The following is a 19,198-nucleotide window of genomic DNA, read 5'->3' as shown; positions in this document are numbered from 1 at the left end:
GACAAGGGATCCAAGGAAAGCAATACCAAGACACATAATAATTAAAATAGCAAAGATCAAAGACAAGGACAAGGTATTAAAGGCAGTCAGAGAGAAAAAAAAGGTCACCTACAAAGGAAAACCCATCAGGCTATCATCAGATTTCTCAACAGAAACCCTACAGGCCAGAAGAGAATGGCATGATATACTTAATGCAATGAAACAGAAGGGCCTCGAACCAAGAATACTGTATCCAGCACGATTATCATTTAAATATGGAGGGATTAAACAATTCCCAGACAAGCAAAAATTGAGGGAATTTGAATCCCACAAACCACCTCTACAGGGCATCTTACAGGGACTGCTCTAGATGGGAGCACTCCTAAAAAGAGTACAGAACAAAACACCTAACATATGAAGAAGGGACGAGAAGGAATGAGAAGGAAGAGAAATAAAGAATCATCAGAGGCACAAAGAACTCCCAACAGACGAGACCCAAAGAGGACAGCACCAAGACACATAATAATTAAACGGCAAAGATCAAGGACAAGGACAGAGTACTAAAGGCAGCCAGAGAGAAAAAAAGGTCACCTACAAAGGAAAACCCATCAGGCTATCATCAGACTTCTCAACAGAAACCTTACAGGCCAGAAGAGAATGGCATGATGTATTCAATGCAATGAAACAGAAGGCCCTTGAACCAAGGATACTGTATCCAGCATGATTATCATTTAAATATGAAGGAGGGATTAAACAATTCCCAGACGAGCAAAAGTTGAGGGAATTTCCATCCCACAAACCACCTCTACAGGGTATTTTAGAGGGACTACTCTAGATGGGAGCACTCCTAAAAAGAGCACAGAACAAAACACTCAACATATGAAGAATGGAGGAGGAGGAATAAGAAGGGAGAGAAATAAACATCAGACTGTGTTTATAATAGCTCAATAAGCGAGTTAAGTTAGACAGTAAGGTAGTAAAGAAGCTAACCTTGAACCTTTGGTAACCATGAATCTAAAGCCTGCAATGGCAATAAGTACATATCTTTCAATAATCACCCTAAATGCAAATGGACTGAATGCACCAATCAAAAGACACAGAGTAATAGAATGGATAAAAAAGCAAGACCCATCTATATGCTGCTTACAAGAGACTCACCTCAAACCCAAAGACATGCACAGACTTAAAGTCAAGGGATGGAAAAAGATATTTCATGCAAACAACAGAGATAAAAAAGGAGGTGTTGCAATACTAGTATCAGACAAAACAGACTTCAAAATAAAGAAAGTAACAAAATATAAAGAAGGACATTACATAATGATAAAGTGCTCAGTCCAAACAAGAGGATATAACTATTATAAATATATATGCAACCAATACAGGAGCACCAACATATGTGAAACAAATACTAACAGAATTAAAGGAGGAAATAGAATGCAATGCATTCATTCTGGGAGACTTCCACACACCACTCACTCGAAAGGACAGATCCACCAGACAGAAAATAAGGACACAGAGGCACTGAACAACACACTAGAACAGATGGACCTAATAGACATCTACAGAACTCTAAATCCAAAAGCAACAGGATACACATTCTTCTCAAGGGCACATGGAACATTCTCCAGAACAGACCACATATTAGGCCACAAAAAGAGCCTCAATAAATTCCAAGATTGAAATCCTACCAACCAACTTTTCAGACCACAAAGGCATAAAACGAGAAATAAATTGTACAAAGAAAGCAAAAAGGCTCACAAACACATGGAGGCTTAACAACATGCTCCTAAATAGTCAATGGATCAATGACCAAATTAAAATGGAAATTCAGCAATATATGGAAACAAACAACAACAACACAAAGCCCCAACTACTGTGGGATACAGCAAAAGCAGTCTTAAGAGGAAAGTATATAGCAACCCAGGCATATTTAAAGAAGGAAGAACAATCCCAAATGAATGGTCTAATGTCACAATTATCAAAATTAGAAAAAGAAGAACAAATGAGGCCTAAGGTCAGCAGAAGGAGGGACATAATAAAGATCAGAGAAGAAATAAATAAAATTGAGAAGAATAAAACAATAGAAAAAAATCAATGAAACCAAGAGCTGGTTCTTCGAGAAAATAAACAAAATTGACAAGCCTCTAGCCAGACTTATTAAGAGGAAAAGAGAGTCAACACACATCAACAGAATCAGAAACGAGAAAGGAAAAATCATGGCGGACCGCACAGAAATACAAAGAATTATTAGAGAATACTATGAAAACCTATATGCTAACAAGCTGGAAAACCTAGGAGAAATGGACAACTTCCTAGAAAAATACAACCTTCCAAGACTGACCCAGAAAGAAACAGAAAATCTAAACAGAACAATTACCAGCAATGTAATTGAAGCGGTAATCAAAAAACTACCAAAGTACAAAACCCCCGGACCAGATGGATTTACCTCGGAATTTTATCAGACATCAGAGAAGACATAATACCCATTCTCCTTAAAGTTTTCCAAAAAATAGAAGAGGAGGGAATATTCCCAAACTCATTCTATGAAGCTAACATCACCCTAATACCAAAACCAGGCAAAGACCCCACTAAAAAAGAAAACTACAGACCAATATCCCTGATGAACATAGATGCAAAAATACTCAACAAAATATTAGCAAACCAAATTCAAAAATACATCAAAAGGATCATATACCATGACCAAGTGGGATTCATCCCAGGGATGCAAGGATGGCACAACATTCGAAAGTCCATCAACATCATCCACCACATCAACAAAAAGAAAGACAAAAACCACATGATCATCTCCATAGATGCCGAAAAAGCATTTGATAAAATTCAACATCCATTCATGATAAAAACTCTCAACAAAATGGGTATAGAGGGCAAGTACCTCAACATAATAAAGGCCATATATGATAAACCCACGGCCAACATCATACTGAACAGCAAGAAGCTGAAAGCTTTTCCTCTGAGATCGGGAACAAGACAGGGATGCCCACTATCCCCACTGTTATTCAACATAGTACTGGAGGTCCTAGCCATGGCAATTAGACAAAACAAAGAAATACAAGGAATCCAGATTGGTAAAGAAGAAGCTAAACTGTCACTATTTGCAGATGACATGATATTGTTCATAAAAAACCCTAAAGACTCCACTCCAAAACTACTAGAGCTAATATCGGAATTCAGCAAAGTTGCAGGATACAAAATTAACACACAGAAATCTGTGGCTTTCCTATACACTAACAATAAACTAATAGGAAGAGAAATCAGGAAGACAATTCCATTCACAATAGCATCAAAAAGAATAAAATACCTAGGAATAAACCTAACCAAGGAAGTGAAAGACCTATACCCTGAAAACTATAAGACACTTTCAAGAGAAATTAAAGAGGTCACTAACAAATGGAAACTCATCCCATGCTCCTGGCTAGGAAGAATTAATATCATCAAAATGGCCATCCTACCCAAAGCAATATACAGATTCGATGCAATCCCTATCAAACTACCAACAGCATTCTTCAATGAACTGGAACAAATATTTCAAAAATTCATATGGAAACACCAAAGACCCCGAATACCCAAAGCAATCCTGAGAAGGAAGAATAAAGTTGGGGGGATCTCACTCCCCTACTTCAAGCTCTACTACAAAGCCACAGTAATCAAGACAATTTGGTACTGGCACAAGAACAGAGCCACAGACCAATGGAACAGAATAGAGACTCCAAACATTAACCCAAACATATATGGTCAACTAATATTCGATAAAGGGGCCATGGACATACAATGGGGAAATGACAGTCTCTTCAACAGATGGTGCTGGCAAAACTGGACAGCTACATGTAAGAGAATGAAACTGGACCACTGTCTAACCCCATACACAAAAGTAAATTCGAAATGGATCAAAGACCTGAATGTAAGTCATGAAACCATAAAACTCTTAGAAAAAAACATAGGCAAAAATCCCTTAGACATAAACATGAGCAACCTCTTCTCCCCAGGCAAGGGAAACTAACGCAAAAATGAACAAATGGGACTATATCAAGCTGAAAAGCTTCTGTACAGCAAAGGACACCATCAATAGAACAAAAAGGTATCCTACAGTGTGGGAGAATATATTCATAAATGACAGATCCAATAAAGGGTTGACACCCAAAATATATAAAGAGCTCATGCACCTCAACAAACCAAAAGCAAATAACCCAATTAAAAGATGGGCAGAGGAGCTGAATAGACAGTTCTCTAAAGAAGAAATTCAGATGGCCAACAGACACATGAAAAGATGCTCTACATTGCTTGTCATCAGAGAAATGCAAATTAAAACCACAATGAGATATCATCTCACACCAGTAAGGATGGCTACCATCCAAAAGCCAAACAACAACAAATGTTGGCGAGGTTGTGGAGAAAGGGGAACCCTCCTACACTGCTGGTGGGAATGTAAATTAGTTCAACCATTGTGGAAAGCATTATGGAGGGTCCTCAAAATGCTCAAAATAGACTTACCATTTGACCCAGAAATTCCACTCCTAGGAATTTACCCCAAGAATGCAGCACTCCAGTTTGAGAAAGACAGATGCACCCCTATGTTTACTGCTACACTATTTACAATAGCCAAGATATGGAAGCAACCTAAATGTCCATCAGTAGATGAATGGATAAAGAAGATGTGGTACATATACACATAGGAATATTACTCAGCCATAAGAAAAAAACAAATCCTACCATTCGCAACAACATGGATGGAGCTAGAGGGTATTATGCTCAGTGAAATAAGCCAGGCAGAGAAAGACAAGTACCAAATGATTTCACTCATATGTGGAGTATAAGAACAAAAGAAAACTGAAGGAACAAAACAGCAGCAGAAGCACAGAACCCAAGAATGGACTAATAGTTACCAAAGGGAAAGGGACTGGGGAGGATGGGTGGGAAGGGAGGGATAAGGGTGGGAAAAAAGAAAGGGGGCATTACAATTAGCATGTATAGTGTGGGGGGGGCACGGGGAGGGCTGTGCAACACAGAGAAGACAAGTAGTGATTTTACAGCATCTTACTACGCTGATGGACAGTGACTGTGAAGGGGGGGGACTTGGTGAAGGGGGGAGCCTAGTAAACATAATGTCCTTCATGTAGCTGTAGATTAATGATACCAAAATAAAATTAAAAAAAAAGAATAAAAAAGATGAGAAAGTAGATGTCCTCATGTTCATTTAAAGGTTGTTAATTTTTTACTTCTTTTTCTTACTCCTTCATTCTCTTGCTTTTATCTAGGTTAGCATTTGTTGTTTTTGGTTTGCTCTAGGGCCAGATCAGTGAAAAAAGCTGTTGGTTAGAAATATTGTGAACCACCTTGGAATTTTAGTGATTCTGGATTTCCCTCTCATCAGTGATAGAAAAGGTTATATCTGGCCCTTAAAATCATTCTCATGTGAATGACTTTCCACTTAAGAGGGGCTCTGGTTAGCATGGCAAGGTACGTTTAAAGATCAGGTGATAACTGGGTGATGTACAGAAGAGACATTTTGGGGAATATCTACATTCAAGGGCTTAGTTTCTGGAATCTACCTGTGTTGCCCACTACATACCATCTTCTCAATCCATTTTGCTGACTTCCCACTGTGAACTTTCTTAATTTACAAACTTTGCTTTCTCCAGTGACATCATAACCTCTTATTTGGGTTTTAACACTCAAGGATTATCCAGAGCAATGTTCCCTGACTTGTTGCCACCAGGAAACCTTTTACTCTACATGCAGCTTTGTCAAACCACTTCTCTACCACTGTTTCAGCCTTCTGGGTGTGTCCCAGGCAGGCTCCTACTTTGTCGGCATGTTTGAATTTTAGAGGTTGGTTAGCATCTATTCTCCTCACTAACTGCTGCAAATAAAACACCCCCTAGTCACAATTCTGTGCTTGTACAGTTAAAATCACCAAGAAAATAATTCACATCAGTGCTCCACGGTGGGTACTGTGTGCCTCTCATTCGCACTCTCCATCCCACACACACATTTTGCGCATGGCCCAACAATCCTGACTTTGTTGAAAACTTGGTGAGATCAAAGTTCCGGAAGCCTAGTATATAAAAAGTATGCAAAATGGGAAAACACAATGCCTTGGGTTGTGGGGTGGGGAACAGGTACTGGATAAATGAGTGTTGAATGAATGAATGCATGCATGGTACAAAGATAGCACAAAAACATTTCATTGCAAACATGTACAAACAAAGGGTAAGTTTTCTTTCTTTTTTAATTCACAGGTGAGTTGAATCAAAAAGGGTACTGAAAATAAGAGTGGTAACCAAATAAACTGATAATATAGTGGACCTAGATGAGTAGAGAAAGGGTACATGTCGATCTCAGTAACAAGGTTTGGGCTTTAATGACTATAGGGATAGAACATGAGGACTTGAGTTGGAACTGAGATTCCTTTGTAAAAGCCAGAATGCCTGAAACCTTGCTTTTTACTTCAGAGAAAGAGTGTTCTATATAAATCCACCTGCTGGCAGAGGAAAGTTACAAGGAAGGTGAACTTTGACTAAGTATACTTTGGAATTGTTCAAATTTGGATTCTGAATATAGATGCCTAAGCCAAGAGAAATAGGGATACAAAATTCCTCCAAATACTCTTAAGCCTTAAGGCCTCAGAAGAAGCTTCACTAAAAATAAGGTAAAAAAAAAAAAGAGAAACAATTCATCATGAGCAGACAGTAGACACAACATGCAGAAGGATAGAGATACTAATAATTTCAGATAATAGAATAATCTGAAAGAATATAAAGGAAATAAAAGCTATAAGGATAGGAATACTATAAAAATAAGCATGTTTTAAAAAATGTACATAGAATGTTTAGAAATTTAAAAAAAGACAGGGTAAAAGACAGAATATAGAAAGAATGAGAAAATCTAACATAAATAGAAAAAGAGAACAGAGAGAATTAAGGAGAGAGAATATTTGAGGATGTAATGGTTGAGAGTTTTACAGAATTGGTACAAAGATGACTTCTCATATTCAAGATGTAAAACAAGTCCTAGCCAGTAGAAATTCATGCTTAAATATATTATACTGAAACTTCAGGACACAAAGAAAAAGAGAAAAATGCAAAAGCAACTGGGAAGAGAAAGTAGATCTGTAAAGAAGAGTAGTAAGAGAAGAATTTTCACAGCAACAGTAATAAAGGCTAAGGGGGAGAGGGTAATGGATTAACACTGTGGAAGTTCTGAGGGTAGTATATAAACTATGCAATCTAAAATTCAGTTGCAAACTAGATCACCATTCTAGATTAATGGTAATATAAAGAAAACTTCAGATAATATTAAGAATGCTTACAATTCACTAGACCCTTGCTGAAAGAACTATAAAAGATAAATTTCAGGAGGAAATTAAACCCTGAAGGAAAGAAAGAAATAAAAGGAGCAATGGAGAAGCAAAGAAACTGAAGAATACACAGGTAATTTCAAAGAAGTCCTGACTGAAAACATTAGTGAAAAGTTTGAAGATACAAAAATCAAGAATGACACCCAAGATTCAAAGATCTAAGAACATCATTGATTGTTCAAGAGAATCATAGAGCTATTGGTTAACCTCCATTTTGTTAAGTTTATGTATTTAAAATTTAAGAGTAAGCTTTAAAAGAATACAAATATAAAGTATAATTTACAACATAAAGTAGTTTTAAAACAAATTAAGTAATCTCATCTAGAAGGCAGAGAACAGAAAAAGAAAAGAAGTTAAAGTCCACATTTATAATTTAATGCTGAAACACCCTATGTATTTCCTTTAAAATCAGCAACAAGGCAAGGATGTCCTCTACTAGTGCCTCTATCAAATATTACATTTGAGGTCTTAACCACAGCAACAAGACAAGAAAAACAAATTAAAGTCATAGAAGTTGGAAAAGAAGAAATAAATTTCTTTTATTTAGAAAAGAAATAAACTACCACTTGGCAATGATGTAAATGTTTGAAAAAAATTTAAGAAATATACATACATACTCATAAAACTAACAGAATTTAACAAAGTTTCTTCAAGGAAATTAATATGAAAATTTCATATTGTTCCTGTAATGCAGCAATAAACAACTGGAAAATATAACCATCCCCCCAGCAATTCCTCTGCTAGTTATCAATCCACAGGAAGCCCTTGCACACAAACACATGGAGACAGAAATAAGGATAATTTCTTCAAAAAAGTTATGAGAAAACAAAAAAGAATCAGCCAAACTATCCCTCAACAGGTATATTCACCCAATTGGATAAAATGTAACAATTAGAAAAAATAAATTGCCAGTCTGGATAAATCTCAGGAACATAATGTTGAATGAAAAGGCAAGTTGCAAAAGTAAATTACAATATGGTATAATTTATGCAAAATATTCCTAAATATTATTTATGAATATATAAACATGTAAGAAAAATATGAAAATATGTATCAGAATCATGCAGGGAAATGAAGCCTCTAACTTAATATATATAGTCACTCCTAGGTCCAGGACAGTAGGAATTCAGCCATATCTGTAATGTTTTACTTTCCTTGAAGAAAATATTTGAAGCACATACACCAAAATTTTAAGATTTGGTCTTGTACCCACCGGTACAGAGATGTCTGTTATATTTTTTCTGTTTGAAAATTTCAAAATTAAAAAACAACAGTGAAAATACATACATTGATCAAACTGACACTGTAACCAAGTTTTGTTTTGTTTTTTTAATCAAGTTTTCTGATATCCCTGTTATAATGGCTGGAATACTGTAAATAAACAATAAATGCTATTTTTATTTGTTTTTTCCTCCCATTGGATCTTATTCAAAGTTTTATGCCCAATCTCAGAAGGAACATTAAAACATTTTTTTCTAATTAAAAAATTCTTCCTTTTAATGCCTTTCACTCATTTCTCCCACTCCCTACCCCCAGGAACCACCTCTCTATTTTCTGCATCAGTGACACTCATGCACCAATGTACACTTGATGGTTTCCATAACTTGGCTATTATAAATAGTGCTGCAATGAACATGGGGGTATGTGTAACAATAAGTTTGATGAATGAAATACATGAGAGTCATGAGAGCCACTTTGAGATTCACCTCCTCCCGTCTCAATTTCTACTTTATTTTATTTCACTTCCTCTTTTTCTTTCTCCTGCCTGTTTCTGAGAGGAGTCACTGATACATCTTAAACTTCCATGCAAAAGAATAATAATTCAGCAGAAAAAAGAGCAAACTATCTCTCCTTTCTCAGATTTTTAGACTGATGTTTTTGCCAGTTTTAAGGCATAGAAAGACTGATTTATGCCTCTTGTTGCCCCTTCCTGGACAAAAATCAGAATGCTCAAGATTATCTAGCTGACTATGTAGAAAGCTGAAGTTATTTCAAGAGGTAGAAGATAAAGATATATATTGCACTGATTCATAGACTATGTTTAAACAATGTACGTACTGAAAGTACATTTTTGCTAACAGAAGTACTGGTTTAACCCAAGTGCATCTGTTGTCACATGGGTAATGAGCTGTACTAGTCAAGCTCATCATCCACACATTAGAAAGATGGAAATCTTTAGAGATAGAGCTTCCAGCAATAAATTAAATCTCTTACTTTGTGGTTTGGTTCCTGTTCGATTTTTAAGAATATTTAAAATAAGATTGCTACCAGGAGGATAAAGATGATGACAGATGACTTATTCCATGATTTTTCCCAGCTTACTTGAAAAATTAATTTTTCTTATAAGAAAGAGAAAGGGTAACATCGAAAAATGTGTGCTGTAGCCTTCTACCCTTTCCCCCATGAGTGGCAGGAGAAAGGAATCCTTTTCCTTCATTACAATTTCAAAATGAACAATAGTAACGAGAACCCACAATATCCTTAATATATAGTTATTGCCTGGAGTTATTCTTGGCCTTCTACAATGAGTATTAAAAGTATGTTGAGAAATGAGTTCTTTTTCTTACCCTTTCAGAAACTTAACATAGCTTGAATCTATGAGTATCTTGACTTAAATTAGCACCCCTGGCCCAACCTAATCTCCTATCTGGTGAGGTTCACAAACATCACCAGAAAATAAGTCATCAAGTAATATTTGATCATTTGAACTACACCAAGAGATGTCCACAAGGTGAAACTCAAGGATCAGCCAAACACATATACTTCCTGGACAAAAATCAGAATGCTCAAGATTATCTAGCTGACTATGTAGAAAGCTGAAGTTATTTCAAGAGGTAGAAGATAAAAATATATGTTGTGCTGATTCATAGACTGTGTTTAAACAATGTATGCACTGAAAATACATTTTTGCTACTAGAAGTACTGGTTTAACCGAAGTGTGTGTCTGTTGTCACATGGGTAATAAAATGGATCAATATGCATGTTACTCGCACACTCAGCCAAAATGATTCCATAAGAACATGCTACAGGCAGTTATCCACACAATTACACAGAAAGAAAATTCTGTAAACTTTCCAGGTACTTACACAGAAAGAAAATTCTGGAAACTCATTTTTCAGCTCTTTGTCATATTTTAAACCCAATTATTAGGATGAAAATCATTCTGTTAGATGCCCTGTTTCTTTGAGATATCAGAACTATCACCCCCTCTAGTGAATCAACATCTTATTTTGAGATAAACTGCTGTAGCTTTTTTTTGCTCCATATGATTTCAAATTACCTAAAATTTCTATGTCTTTGTCTCTTCTACAGCAAACATTAAAGACAGGGAGGTACAGTGGGAAAGAAGGGCAAGAAGTTTAACCAAAAAGATGCTGGAAACACTGTTTACTGGTATAAAGCTGGAGCAACTCAACAAAATCATTCATGACCAAAGAAATTGTACATTATATAAGCTCTCAATACTCCACTAACAAAAAATACCATTGGAGGTAATCAATTCTAAATTTTTTTTCCTTTATTTGAGTTCCAAGGCAAAAGACCATCAACTGACATCATCTGTGAACTGCCTGACTTACTGAATCCTGAAATATATTGACTTTTTAAAGTTTAATTGAAATGCTGCATTTATAATTAATAATTCGTTCAAGTCATTCCTGAAAATAAAAAATATATAGAACACACTTATACTGTACCCCATAGATGAACCTTCTTGTTCTATGGTTTCCTATTTAAGAAACACTTTGTACAATTTATTCTTTACTAATATTAGAGATATTAAACTTTGTCAATCATAAGATTAAATAATTTTACAAAATAAAGTTTTCAGCGCTAAAATTGCTACTATTATTCCAATTTGTTCATAAAGAAAAAATACACATACCTCAACAAATATAAAGCACGGGATGATGGAATAGCTTCGTTGAGTGTTGTTTCCTACAGCCATTGCTTACACCATGTAGCAAGGCTACACCGTCTAAAACTGTCCAGGCTGAAAGAGAAATAGGTAGCATGGTATAAGAATCATATATTTATCAGTCTCTTAGGTATTTACATAAAAATATCAGCTACCCTCTAGATGAGCAAGCTGTGTACAGACCGTGTAAAATAGTGATCTACACAGTCAAGTTAGGCTAGTAATCATTTCCAAGAAAAGAAAATATGTATCAGCCATCAACAGTCTTAGAGCCTACGTGACCAGGTAAGGAGCCCCTGTGCCCACAGCTGTAGCGAGCAGAACTGTAATTGCCCGGCCTTGCACAGTGCATTAACCCAGAAGATTGCCTTTGCGCCATGAAACATAGTTTCTGCTACAAAACGTTTGCTCTTGTCCATCCTACATGGATCTCCTCTATCTGTATCCAATCCCCCGGGTTGCAACCTAGGAACTGTTTGCTTCTGCTCTTGTGTCTCCCTTTGGAGCTGACATGCAGTACACGAAGGTGTCAACCTCTGACTTCCTTTTTTTTACTCTGGCTCCCTTGACTACACGGCTATTAACTACTCTGGATTAATATATCACTGATGCCTCTCCCTGGGTTGACTCGGTCGTGTGTGTGCATGTGTGTGTGTTTCCATCCCAAACACAAAACACTGACACCATAATATGTTCTCTTAACTCACAGGAGTGGAGTAGCTCGGCAGCAGCAGATTTTAAGTATTTGTTAGATTTTTGTCCTATTTTGAATTGAAAATATTGTTGTTTCAGGAGATCAGTTAGTTTTGGTTGTTCTTAAAAACAACAACAGTGACAAAGTAGATTTTGGACTTTCACAAAACTTCTAAGGCCAGGTAGAAAGAATTTCCATTACACCTTTTATTCTCTACCCAAAGCAATACTTAACATGTTTCAGGTATCTGCTCTTGAGAGTTATCATTTCTTGCCTGGTCTGTTTCTATGTCATGCTTCCCAATAGTTTCTATGCATTGTGCTATGAAGGGACCAGTGACACTAGTCCTTGTGAGTGGCCAACTGCACTTGTCTTAAAGGTCATTAATTAATGTTAATTTTTTTAAACTTAATTCTACTTTAACTAAGACCTTCCCTATCTTTTCCAGAATGAAACTTTAAAGTACATTTCTTCTCTTTTTGAGATACCAATTTCTTACTTCTCAATTAAAACTTACTCTGATCAAATTTAACATTGTGTGCAATATTAAGGCCATACTAATCACTGTGCTTAAATTAGGTTTTAGGCAACTTAGTTTTTTCAATTAAAATTGGTTGTCAGCTGTTATAAAATAGTAGACATAATAAATCTGTTATTTCATCAGTCCATTTTGGAATTTAGAAGAACTATTTTTTTTTTTTTACAATTAGAAAGAAACCCATACGTAGAACACACACTGAGTTGATTTGGCAACCATGTACTGTTTTCATTCTACCTTTACTTAACCCAAATGTCTCAGAATTTACTTAGTGTTTATGTTTTAGATAAGTCCTCCTGTTAGCACCAAATAAATACAGTGCCATGTATCTGAAAATTTTAATCACCTCAAAGTAGGCAGGGGCACCAATAAAATGAAGGCATCAGACACCTAGTATTTTAGATGACTTCTCCATAACAATTATGAAAAACAGCACCAAAATGGAGAATACAGGACAAGCTTTGAGGTATCATATAAAATTCTCCTTTATCTTCTCTGGTCCAAAATATAATCCAGCTTTTTATATGTGTATGGAGAATCAGGCATGTATCAATATGGGGAATATCACCTCATTGATGCTGCATGAAGGCGGAAGTCCAGGTTCACTGGGCTCCAAAGCTGCCTGGCTGGGGAGAGCACTTTTGCTGGGCATTGGTAGAGTTCAGCCTCCCAGCAGGCCTCCTGATGCCACCTGGCTGGAGGGGGTGAGGTACCTCTTTACTGCTCCCCATGTGGCCTCCACTGACACTGTGGCAAGATGGCCTTGTTAATGCCAAGTAGTGCTAAACTTCTGCCTTTGCATTAGGACCCCAGTGAGCAGGGAATAAGGGTCCCTCATTCCTGCCTGGTGGGGATGAGAACCCAGCCTCCCCATATGTTCTCCCTGATGCTGTGGGAGGTGAGAGGGGCTACTCATGCCTGCCTCGCATGATGTAGGACAGTGTTTTCCAACCTCATCACTGTGAAACTGTGGGTGCCAAAATTCCTTGTTATGTGCTGAGCACTGTTGGATGTTTAGTTACATCCCTGGCATCTACCCCCTTCCCCAAGCTGTGACAACTCAAAATGTTTCCAGACATTGCCCTCCAGGGGCTGGGGAGCAGGGGGGCGATAGGAGGATTGAAAGCAGAACCCCTGGACATGAGCACTTTGAGCTGCTGGAGAGTTTGCTTTGCCTGGAATGGAGCCCAAGGGTTTGCTCAAAGGGACAAACCTATTCCTGCTTAGTAACTGACAGGGGAATCTGGGAATTGTTGAAGTGCCTTATTGGCACGTGGGGAAACAAAGAACAACTCAAGCTCAGAGACCGTGACTCGGGTAACAGTAAAGTTAGGATAAGTGGACTCTGAACCCCAGAAGAAAGCAGGGCTTTTTTATCCATTAGGTACTAAAGACCCAATTCTGAGGGCCTGTGGGCTATTTAAGAGTCCATGAAAATATATAAGAAATGAACAAAAAAGGAAACCAAATGTACCCAAAACCAAATGAATAAATATGTAAGTGTATGCATAAGAATGTACTATTGTTGCAGTTTCATTAATTACTCAATTTAGTGTTCATAACAATTTAAAAATGATTTATAGGTGAAATTTTCTTAATTCTAAAAATTCCTTCACAGAGAAACTACAGATAACTGTAAATGAGTGACTCAGGGGAACAAGTTCAAGAGAAAAGTGATAAATATCTTCTCATTTTGTCCCAAAATAAACCTTTACTGCCAGATGTGGATTACTCTTCCTGTGTTTACCACCATATGGAGCGGGGCCTCAAAAAGCGAGTGTTGGCAACAAGCTTAAATGACCTTAAAATAGCCCTGGAGGGATTTTGCTTCCAGCCAAGAGAAAGTAACCGGGACTGGATTTCATGCCTGACACAACTGAAAAATACAGACCCCATAAATGAGACAATGGTATTCAAGGCACTGGACATGAGGCAACAAAGGGCAGGGATCCCTGAAAGATGGAAACAAACGGGGAGCCCTGTGAGCACTCTAGCTTCCTTCCTGGAGCAGACCTCCAGGCCATGGCAGAGGGGGAGGCCCAGAAAGGTGGTAAGAGAAAGAGCTGGGAAGCTGGGGAGGCCTGAGCAACTGAAGGTCACCAGGCAGAGTACCAGAGAGAAGGCTGCACACAGAGAGAGCTGGGTGGCTCTGTGGAGCATCCCCCTAGAAGCTTCAGAGTACCGTAAGCAAGGGAGGGAGCTACCCAAGACCCAGGAGAGAAACCATCCAAAGGACTGGAATGAATCATCACCAGGGTTCACACGGCCGAGAATACTCTCCGTTCCCACCAACTGAAATGAAGACTCCCTACTCACCAGACAGCAGGTAGAGGACTTCAGTTTGGCTAACTAGCAACTCCAGTGTGAGTACCTTTCCCATTCAAGGGCCACAAGAGGCACTGAGAAGTGCTCCTTGGAGAATACTGTTGGTTGTGAACTCACCCCTTACAGAATACTCAGTACTTGCTGAGATTCTGGGCCACTGAGTCAGATGCTTTCCCCTGGTGCTGGGGGCCCAGGAAGCAAGAATGTGTGATCGCACAACCCATGACCCAGGGCCAATGGCACCTGACACAAGTTTTACATCATTCAATATGGTGAAATCTTTTAGAAGTTCCTAAAAATTAGGTTTGCGTAAAAGTGAAATGAGATTATGTCTGGAAAGGGGGAAAACAGGGCTTATTTCCAAGAGATGCAAATCTCAATTGGAGGTAAGGGGGATTGGTATAGAAAAGGGCAAATTAAAAGGTGAGAAAAATGCCTTGTGAGAATTACATTTCATTTTATTCCCCAGCACTCAGGATGAACCATAATCCCAAATTCATCTCATTTTTAACCCATGTGAAATAGGCATTAACTTCCCTGGTTGGCACTGAGCTAACCCTCACTGTTCTGCATCGTTTCTATGCAGTATGTCATCTCCAGCCAGGATCACAGTTTCCATTCAATTTTCCAAAGCTGGAAAACCCAGGTACATATTTTTCTTTCTTTCTCTTTTAAAGCAACAAAGACATTCAGGGCTAGAACAAACTAATGGGATTGTAGGTGAGCACAAATAGTCTCATCATTGAGCTGGTGTGGGATTCAGGAATGCACTGCTTAGACTTCCAAGAGAATTCCTTTGCGCCTTTTCGGAGATACCTTTCAAAGCATGTAACAAATGACTATGTGAAGACCCTACATAAAAGGAGGGTGGCACTCAATTCCTTTTTTCCTCTCATCTCTCCTCCACAGTGTCTCACAGCTAGTTCCATGGTCCAGCCCTTGAGCTCTCCCAAACTAAGGCAGAGAGATACAAAGAGCATAAGACCTACAAGCCAGGGAAATCTAGAATTGAGTCAAATCTTTATAAAACACATAGGGAGCCAGGGGCTCTGTGAGGACACCTGGGTCCCCACATTGTTCTAGAGTAGTTTTTCAGACCCAGGGATAATTCCGTGTTCCCTCAGGTTTCCCACACTACAGTGGCTGGTCCATAGGACCAGATGTTAGCTCTGTCCCTACTGCCTAATCTGATGAATCGCTCTTGCAGCAGCTCAGTCTCTGTCCAGGCCTGCATTCCTGTCTGAACCTCACTCAGTGACTAGGACTCAGGTGCCCCATTTATCAAGGTGGGTCCTCTGAACCTACAGGTATGCCTGGTTCACACCTCAGCCCTAAGCCTGAATGGACAGCTGGCAAGCCAGCCACCACTCCTTGCCACCCGAGGATCATTTGACATCTAGGGTCTCTGCTCTTGGGCCTCTCACAGCTGAAGCAGAAGGCTGCCTGTAGTATCTGACCTAATGCAAATGTTTGACTCTTAAACCTTCCCAACCATCTCGTTTTGCATCAGTGTCCACTCCATGCCCAACCTACAGCCTTCCTGCACTCCAGCCACTTGCTCGCTTTCTAGGACATGACACACTCTTTGTCGCCTCCGGGCCTCCTCATGTATTTGTTGCTGGAGCACTTTCCCCTCTCCCATATTTGCCTGGCAAATGTCTGCCTCTCCTTCAGATCTGCAGTTAAATGCCATTTTCAATGAGAAAGTTTTCTTAATTGCCCTGACCGGTTCAATTCTATTATATATTCTCATCATGCTCCTTCCCAGTACTGGTTGTGTAACTGTTTACCATCTGTCCCTTCTCTAGACTGTCAGGAAGCTTTGCTCCATGGGGCCGGGGCCATGCTTGTTGGTCTGCTCAGCACTGTAACCTTAGCACCTTGCACAGTACCTTGCACATGGTGGGTACTCAGGAAATGTTAACACTAACAATGTGCCTAGCTGCTCAGCTCCATCATTCGATTTCACATTTGTCCAGGGTCAGTTCCTTAGCTCCTGACCCAGTCCTAACCTAGGTCTTGGACCAATCCTTTCTGCCCACCCCAACTAGCTAAGATTATACATCGACTCAAAGAATGGTGAAAAATAAAGTCCTAAAAATCAAAATGTAAATCAAAACAGATTTCAAAAATTGAAACCTGAATTCTATCACTGCGTCTTTTGATTGTAAAAAATTAAAATAAAAAATCATTTTAGATGGCTAAAAGGTGTATGCCTTAAATATAACAAAAGTTGGGGGTTAGAGGGGAAGTCCACCTAAAAGTAAGCCATCTCTGTCAGAGACTAGTGTTCTAAAAACAAGGAACACGAGGATGATACTGACCACAAAGCTCAATGGATGACCTGAAGCAGTTGGGAAGAGCATCTAATATGCTGATGTGAAGGGGTAACCTGGATCATTTTATGTGCCACCACCAGGGGAATTGCTTAATGGGAAAATAATGCCCAGACAAGCAGGGTGTTACCCTAATTTCCTTTTAAATTGTTGATATTGTTTACCCCTAGTTTTCCACCAGGAAAAAAAGACATAGCTGGAAAAAATAGCAGGGGACAGAGAGCTTGTCTTTATTATAAAGTAGGTGAATTAATGTTTCCTTCAACAAAATCAAAGTCTGGACAGAAATGAGGTATTGATACTCAATTAAAATGAAACATGAAGCAATGGAGTAAGAATGAGAAATATGCACACCCACACACAGAGGGATAGGGACACACACACACACACACAGAAAGGTTTAGATGTCGGGAAAGTTTCAGGTAAAGTTGTGCTCACCTAAAGTCTGGGGAGAAAAAAGGCAGAGAGTATGTTGAAATAGCTCTCAAATGAAAAGGAGTGAATGTGATTCTTAAACATACTAAAGTAGTTATAGTCTCTTGTGTCTGGCTCTGGTTATAAAATTTTAAATATAATTTCAAAAGTAATTACAAACAATCATGATGTTGTCATCATGATCTATGTTGTAGGACTCACTTAATTAGGGTAAATAATTGTTGTATTGTGGTTTCTCATATCCTTCCAGTGAAAAATGTCCACTGATAAGGTTTAAGATGCAGATGTACTGTGTTAAAGTCTATTCTAAAATAGGGCAGATTTTAGAAAGGCTCTCATGTTCCTAGTTTCATAATGCTTTTCACTGAGCTATTTTGAAGACAGGCATCAAGAAGAAGCTGCCATTTTGTCCATTCATCCATCAATAGGCTTTATTAAGTACCTATTGGATGTAAGACCTTAGACTTTAAGTGATATAAGTGTCAGTCTTTGACAGCAGGTTGCTTATAATCTAGTAAGAGCACAAAGGCAGACAAATGCAGAATCTATTTAGAAAATAATGTGGATGATGAGAATTAATAGGAAAGAGACATTATTTCTATGGGTGATATTTGAGGAGGGCATGCGAGGGCAGGTAAGTTATGAACAGATCCAAGAGACAGGAGATGAATTTGCAGGTGTTAGGACTGGAATGAGCAAAGTGTAGAGCAGAACAGCCCAGATCATACCTGTGGTCTGCCGCATGGTTAGGCAGGTTGGGCCAGCCTGTGGAGACACCAAGAAAACAGCATGGGCACTAGGAGCACTAGGTTGTTGAATATCAAGCTAAGGATTCTAGATTCTCTCCATTTCCTCTGGTTTACAGAATATAAGATGGGTGGTGGTGGGCGGACGCTGGAGTTAGGAAGACTTATTAGATACCACTATAGTCTAGGTGATGTAATTAGAACAATGCAAAGCTGGCTTCAATCCAGTTTTCATATTTTTTAGATGAACAGGGAGAAGAGGGAGATAGAAGTCCTTGTTTGAATCTGCACCTCTCTGAAGTGGCCTAGAAGGGAATCTGTTCTGTTATTAGGGCCAGAGGAACCAGAGAACCCTTGCAAACTTCCTAGTTTCTGCCTCCTCTACATTTCCCTTTGATTTCTGTTCTGTTTCTCATCTCCAGGGACACAGTGGTTTCTAATGATCCAAGAGATGGGATCACTAATGAAGTAGAAAGAAAAGAAGATCAAGTCCAGGGTGGGAATTGCTGGCCAAGAGGAAGTACGCCCATAGACTAGAATTTGGAAGAAGCTGTAGAGGAAAGTCCTTTGGTGGGGTAGTGGTTCCCGGATGTTAGACCGCCCTTTATGGCCTCGCCTGCAGGGAGGTATGTCGCAAGCTGTTCTGGCCGTGGGAGTGCTGTGATTCTGCCGTCCCACCAAGCAAGGCTGCATTTTCCAATTTAAAGCTAAACTGCCCAGGAGCCAAGCTGTTTGTTTTTCAGAAGAGAAGACAGGAAGGGAGGGGGTGGTGTGTGTGTGTGTGAGAGAGAGAATGAGAATGAGAGCCATCCATACGCTGAGATACCAAATCCATCCTCATGTCAACATTCTGG

At 38.8% G+C, this 19,198-nt stretch overlaps 1 protein-coding gene across 1 annotated transcript in view; it reads right to left on the bottom strand.

The window, feature by feature from the left end:
• PLPPR1 (phospholipid phosphatase related 1) overlaps positions 1-19,198 on the bottom strand; it is a 257,899-nt gene that overhangs the window by 109,991 nt on the left and 128,710 nt on the right. The window contains exon 2 of the mRNA XM_036888534.2: positions 11,238-11,345. Coding sequence (XP_036744429.1) covers positions 11,238-11,300 — 63 coding nt within the window. The 5' untranslated portion in view covers positions 11,301-11,345. The remainder of the gene's footprint in view (positions 1-11,237; positions 11,346-19,198) is intronic.

The sequence above is a fragment of the Manis pentadactyla genome, chromosome 3 (assembly GCF_030020395.1).
Source record: "Manis pentadactyla isolate mManPen7 chromosome 3, mManPen7.hap1, whole genome shotgun sequence".
NCBI lineage: Eukaryota > Metazoa > Chordata > Mammalia > Pholidota > Manidae > Manis > Manis pentadactyla.
This window is presented reverse-complemented; position numbering and strand designations above follow the sequence as displayed.